This window comes from Jatropha curcas, chromosome 7 (assembly GCF_041381405.1).
Source record: "Jatropha curcas cultivar XTBG-Jc1 chromosome 7, XTBG_Jcur_1.0, whole genome shotgun sequence".
NCBI classification, from domain to species: domain Eukaryota; kingdom Viridiplantae; phylum Streptophyta; class Magnoliopsida; order Malpighiales; family Euphorbiaceae; genus Jatropha; species Jatropha curcas.
Genome location: NC_143157.1, coordinates 4,117,230 through 4,123,789, shown reverse-complemented (window position 1 = coordinate 4,123,789; position 6,560 = coordinate 4,117,230). Strand labels below are relative to the sequence as shown.

General features: G+C 33.0%; 1 protein-coding gene across 7 annotated transcripts; it reads left to right on the top strand.

The window, feature by feature from the left end:
* The first annotated feature begins 469 nt into the window (after positions 1–469).
* On the top strand, positions 470–5,564 carry LOC149494610 (callose synthase 3-like). Of its 7 annotated transcripts, none has more exons than XM_089723808.1 (7): positions 475–678; positions 773–830; positions 1,006–1,233; positions 2,244–4,691; positions 4,822–4,915; positions 5,061–5,171; positions 5,258–5,564. In XM_089723808.1, the coding sequence occupies exons 4-7, from the start codon at positions 4,429–4,431 to the stop codon at positions 5,396–5,398; spliced, it is 609 nt and encodes a 202-aa protein (XP_089579934.1). In that variant the 5' UTR covers positions 475–678; positions 773–830; positions 1,006–1,233; positions 2,244–4,428; the 3' UTR covers positions 5,399–5,564. The 7 variants fall into 7 exon arrangements, 6 of the variants coding, with proteins under 6 accessions (XP_089579938.1, XP_089579936.1, XP_089579934.1 ...); XM_089723811.1 differs by lacking the exon at positions 773–830 and having other exon boundaries at positions 477–712; positions 2,244–2,345; positions 4,542–4,691; XM_089723809.1 differs by having other exon boundaries at positions 497–621.
* Positions 5,565–6,560: the final 996 nt, after the last annotated feature.

Below are 6,560 nucleotides of genomic sequence, written 5' to 3'. Positions count from 1 at the left end.
ATTTTAAATTAATTATCTACAAATCAATTATATAAATATTAAAAATATTATAATAAAAATTGAGACATAAAAATTAAAAAATTAAATATTTATTAAAATATTATTTATTAATATCATTTCTCTTTATTTTTTTCGTGTAATTGTAACTGTTATTTTCTTGAAAACTAATTGCAACTGTTATTTTCAATTAATTTTTATTAAATGAAAAATTACATATTCCTTAAAAAAATGAAATATTTTATCAGACACCTTTAATCCAGTTCAATTTTATTTTTCTCTATACAAGAAAAATAAAATAAAATTGTAGAGCCACTAATAATATATAAAATAGTAGTTTGTGTCTGAAAAAGGGGAAGAAACAAAGATGTGCCTCTATGGGGGTGGGGGGCAATTTAGTAATATAATCTATACCACAAGAGCTGCAAGCATAATAAGAAGCCAATCGCATTTCCGTAATAATTCAAATACCGAAGGTCAATTCAATGACTCAAACCTCAAAAATTAGATCGGACCAATAGCAGTAAAAAGGTCGAATTTTTTCAAATAAACTTTCCTTTTTGCTTGACCTCACTGGTTCTCCGTCTGTTTTGTGTCTCGGACACTCACTACCCTACCTTCCATGTTAGCTTTCCTTCTTTACTAAGTAGCTTACAGTCGCAGCCTCTCTCTCTCTCTCTGGTTGGGTTTTCTGTTTGGGTTTCTTTCTCTCTCTGTTAGTTCTAAACTAATCTCTTGAACTAATCCTTCGCATTTCTACTTTCCTTTTATGCAGTGTTTGATTGCAGTTAATGCAATGTACTTCCTTTATTATTGTGCTATAACCAGTACTGGTACTAAGATTGATTTGCTTTAGTTCTTAAATTTTCTTGTTAAAAATGAAAATTTTCCATTTTAGTTTATTTTTTGGCAATATTATTTTTTTTTCTCGATTTTTGATGTGTGATTGCTAGTTAGAGAAGCAATGAGCTTGATTTTTTATTTTTAATTTATTTTTAAATTTTTAAGGGAAATAAGGTTCACGGATACGGAAACAGATGACCTCCTCGTTGAGAGGAGGGCCGGATCAGGCTACGCCACCGCCAGCACGGCGGATCACGAGGACGCAGACTGCAGGGAATCTTGGAGAGTCGATATTTGACAGTGAGGTGGTGCCATCTTCATTAGTTGAGATAGCTCCTATTCTTCGTGTTGCTTATGAAGTAGAATCTAGCAACCCAAGAGTTGCTTATCTATGTAAGTTTATAGAAGGCTACATTTTTTTGGCTCTTTTTTATTTTTTATTTTTTGGGTAATCTGATTTGTTTAACTTTTTATCTTTTTTCCGTGATCAATTTGGGTTTTGAATTGCTTTCTAGTATTTTTTGAGGGCAAAAAAAAAATTTTTTTTTTTCACATATTTCTGACCTTTTTTTTTTTTTTAATTAAAATGGCTTCTCAAATTTCAGGTTGTAATGGCAGCATGAATTTTAAACCGTAACTAAGTACACCTTTATTCTACTTACCAGTATAGTAGTCTGCCTCTTGTGTGTGTAGTGTTTGGTTGCCTGTTCGCCTTGTGTCTGCTACATCTTGAAGGCTCAGAATTCTGAGAAATTTGACTTTATTTGAATCATGCGTTTTTCTCCGCTGTCTTCCATTCTACATGCCTTAATGTATTTTGGGTTGCTGGGGCTTTCTTTTGCATGTTGCATGGCAAGCTTGCTTATGTGAGAGTGAATGTATGAACGTGATGCTTGTTGCATGTGATTCTGTGATTATGAGATTTGATATGTGGTTGCACTTTTTAACATTGTGGAGGATTGCTTGTCCTCCACAATCTATTCTCCGTTTTTTCTTTTCTCAGAAAAATCTGTTCTCGTGAAAAAAAAAAAAAGGCTGCATTATGTAATGAATTGAATATTATTCCTGTCTTGGTCCTGGTCTTAGGCTGTTTATATTCCTGAAAGCATGTGCAACTGCCTTTACTAGATTACTAAATCTCCATAAGGTAATTAAAGCTTTTTGTGTATTTCTGATTTCCTGAAATAATTTTTTCAGCTCTGAAAATTCTGTTGTGGGCTTCAAATGCCATACTAGTGTTGAATTTACTTGGAAAGCTTTCATGATTATATGGATTTTAGTTCAAACTTTTTCTTTATTTTCATGTGGGTGAACAACCATCCTTGTAGGTATTTTCCTTTCATATTTCTATGTTGGAGCTTCCATTTGATACCGTATCTCATTTTCTGGTACTCTTAATGTAGGCCGATTTTATGCCTTTGAGAAGGCACATAAGTTGGACCCTACTTCATAGTGGACGTGGTGTTCGCCAATTTAAAGCTGCACTCCTCCAACATCTTGAAAGGGTAAGTTAAGTTATTTTTCACCCCATTTAAAGAATTTCCTAGGCACAACTTATTGGATACTTTTGATAGAAATAGAAATAGTTAGTTTTTAATCAAGGGCGGATCCTAGATTGTAACTTTGCAGGCTGCAGTTTTTAGTGAAATATTGTGCAATCGTGTTAAATTCTGGTCTTTTGTAATGGAAATGGGCTATCTCTGCTTTCACTTTATGTTGCAGCTTGTCCCTATACAATTATTTCTATAAAGGTTACAAAATGCATAAAAAATAAATGTTAAAGGACTTTACTAAAACTGAGAAATGCCATTAGCTAACTGATCAAACTAATGTATGATATTAGTGGCAATATAGCATCACCAAATGTGTTAACAACTCATTTACAAAAGCAAGTAATCAACATGGGAAAAGTCAAAGTTAACACACCTTTTTCAAGAAAAGTGTGAAAAGGATACTACAGATACTCTTATCTTGATTTTTGCCTTGTTATAAAGCAAAATCAAGAATAAGCTAATTTAGGCAATTTTTGAAGGATTTAAATTGCAAAAAAAATTTGAAAATGTTGGTTGGAAGTGGTGCAGAAAAGGGAAAATAATGGTAGTGACTCTAAAACATAAAATGCCTAACACATCAAGTATAATGGTTCGGAGCAACAAAAACTTGTATTATATGTATTGGTCCTATCCATTATCATATAATTAATAAATATTATTCTTCAGATGAACAAATATATAATTGTGGACAAATATGTAGCAGGAAAAATTTCACTTAATGTATTCTTTTTTCTACTAATGTATTCTTTTTTCTACTAACTTTAAACATGGAGAAACCCATATTTTAATTGGTATGTATTTGGGACCAATTGTGCCATGACACATAAACGAGTCATGTTTGAAAGGTCATCTATAAAATATATAATTATTCCCATATTTCTACTGAGTCTTTTGAGTCCTTATTGGTTAAGGAGAACATTAATTGTTTTACAGGAGTCCTTCCTTAGAGAATTAGGACTAGCTTTAGGAGTCCAGTGTTAGAGAGGAAGACCTACCTATTCTGGAATGAGATGCCTTCATTTTATCATGGGTAGTAACAGGTGAAGTGCACATGCATGTTTATAGTCCATGGGAAAATGTTATATATCCATCTTTACTTTATTTATGGTTTGATGATTTGGCATTTAATAAAAAATGCTGTTCTATTTGGACAAGAGATTAACTGTCCTTCTGGCAAGTTGTCCGAAATCTTGCAAGATGTTAGTACTTTTTGTATGTAATAGTTTCGCATGTATATACTTTCTATTCTGCAGTTTATGTTATGTAATCCCTGATATTACATCTCATTGATGAAATAAAAATTATGCTAGATCTTTTGTTGGCTTCCATTTGTGAAGGCCGACAAAAAAAAAAAAAAAAAAGGAGGCTATATTAGCTTAATTCTAACAACTTCATCTTCTCCAGTCATTTAAGTAGCATGTTCGGAGATGACAGTGTGTGAGACATGTCAAGGCCCTCAATTTGACCTGAGATTGCATAATGTACAGATTATCCTAAGTCTTCTGTCTAAAATAGGAACTCCCATGTTTGACCGGGAAAGTTCCATTGATTTGCATGAACTTAATTGATGTGGTGTTGGAGTTTGGAATGGTTTACCTGTTAGGGTAATGAGTTTTTTGGGATGCTTATTGCTCTAGGAAGAATTCTCCCATGGACTGATAGGTTATACATAATGCAATTCTGCATTTGTAAAATAAGAATTAGTGTTACAAACAGGGTATGATTTTTGTATAAATGAATGTCTCTTTTTGAAGTCCCATGCTTGATTTGGAAGTTCCTTTGATTTGTATGAACTAAATTATTGGGGTCTTGGTGTGTGGAGCGGTTTTAACTGTTAGGGTAATGAGTCTTTTTGGGATGCTAATTGCTCAAGGAAGAAGTGTCCTATGGACTGATAGTTGATAGTTTATACATAATGCAATTATGAAAAATGCGTAAAATAAGAAGTAATGTTACAAACAGGGTATGATTTTAGTATAAATGAATGTCAGTTTCTGAAGTCCAAGTCTTGACACCCATGACCACTGTGTAATACATGATTTTTTTAGGAGAAACAATTTCTACAGCATTGACAATTACGACCAGCATATGGTTAAATGATACCTTTAGCTATTTGCTTCATTTATGCTCTCTCCTTTTTGCTACTAGAGGGGTTTTCTTTAATTCTTTTCGGGAAAATGATCCAACCTTGATGGGAAGGGTAAAAAAGAGTGATGCGCGGGAAATGCAGAGTTTTTATCAACATTACTACAAAAAGTATATCCAAGCCTTGCAAAATGCTGCTGATAAAGCTGATCGGTGAGTTTTTTGCCGTAGAAGGGAAAAGATAGAGATATTTGCTTATGTCATAGTAAGAAGTTTTCTTAGCTAATATTTTCTGGAATCCCAGTGTAGTTGCCATTTTTGACGGTTGTCTTTTTAAATTCAGTGCACAGCTTACAAAGGCATACCAAACTGCTAATGTTCTCTTTGAGGTTTTGAAAGCTGTTAATATGACACAATCTATTGAAGTAGATCGTGAGGTGAAACCTTGTGACATTTACTCTATTGTGAATGTTTAATCTGAAGGCAGATATCACCTATTTCAATTTTTGTCGACTTAATAATGCTAATTGCTGACCAGCTGTTACATATGTGTAAATTTATTCTTTGTGGACATTTGTAAAGATTTTAGAAGCTCAGGATAAAGTTGCAGAAAAGACTCAGATATATGTCCCTTGCAATATCCTTCCACTTGATCCTGATAGTGCAAATCAGGCAATTATGCAATATCCCGAGGTACATTTCTTATGTGCTTTGGATAGTGAGCTTTGTTTTAGCTTCTCTCACTTAGCATGAAAATGCTAGTGTCTAACCATTTGTAGATCCAAGCTGCTGTTGTAGCTCTCCGCTACACAAGGGGTCTTCCATGGCCCAAAAGACCACAAGAAGAAAAGAGACGAAGATATTTTAGATTGGCTTCAGGCGATGTTTGGGTTTCAGGTGAAAGAACTACAAATAATTAATTCTCCAAGCATTTTGAATTTGGCAGTTAATTAAGTATGATTGGAAGTATGTAACATTTTTTCCTTGACCTATTTCCATTGGGTGCCTGTTAAATTTGCAGAAGGATAATGTTGCTAATCAAAGGGAACATTTAATCTTATTACAAATAATTATTACTTTGCAGAAGGTTAAATCTCTTATAAAAATAAGCTTTATTCATTATGACGTCATTTTATTTTTAAGATGATAAATTATTTATATTTTAATATTTATATAAATAAATATAAATATTTATTTATTAGTGTAATTTGGGGAAAATATTAAATTGGATTCTATAAAAATAATATTTTATTTATAAAATTAGATGCAATTTAAAATTAGAATATTATTATAACTAAAATGAAAATTCAACATACTATGAAGAAAATTAAATTTAAATGACAATTAAAACCAAGTCCAGAGTTTAGATATTTTTATCAATTTAAAATATTATTCGGAGTCAGCATCAGCATGGAGCCCAACCAATGCATAGGGAAACGGTTCTTTAAATTTTAAAAGCCAAAGAAACAAATAGAAAATACACAGAAGATAGATAGGCCCCAGACAGTGAATGCCACGTTAGAGCAGGTCCTGTGGTCTTATTGGGTCCCACCGCCGTAGAGTAGAGTAGACTACTGCTCTTGTCAGTTGCGACTAATGGCAGTGGGACCCAATAAACAAATAAAATAACAAAAAGCATTTATGGAATTTTTGCACAGAACAGAACAAACCGACATTTATCTCTTCTCCCAGCGATATTACTCATCGAAATGTCCTAACTGCCCTTCACATTTACTTTATTTACCTAACTTAAAACTTGGTTTGGCTTATAGATTGTTTCAATTTACTTCTCTCGCCCCTGCAGTTTTTGAGAGCTATGGGTTGAGTTTAGGTAATTAAATAAGAGAGTAAGGGTAAAATGGTGAATTGAAGCTTCTTACTAAAACGGCTACTTTTTTATCCGGCGTTCTAGCTTTAGATCATTAAGAATCTTGCCTCTTTTTATGAATTTTGAATCACCTACCAAAATTGCCCATAGTGTTCTTGGTTTTAACATGCCATACCCATATTGTATATATTTGTAGGTTAAGCTATGTAGGATCATGCTCTTACGAGATTACCCCTACACTAAAAGCCTTTAAT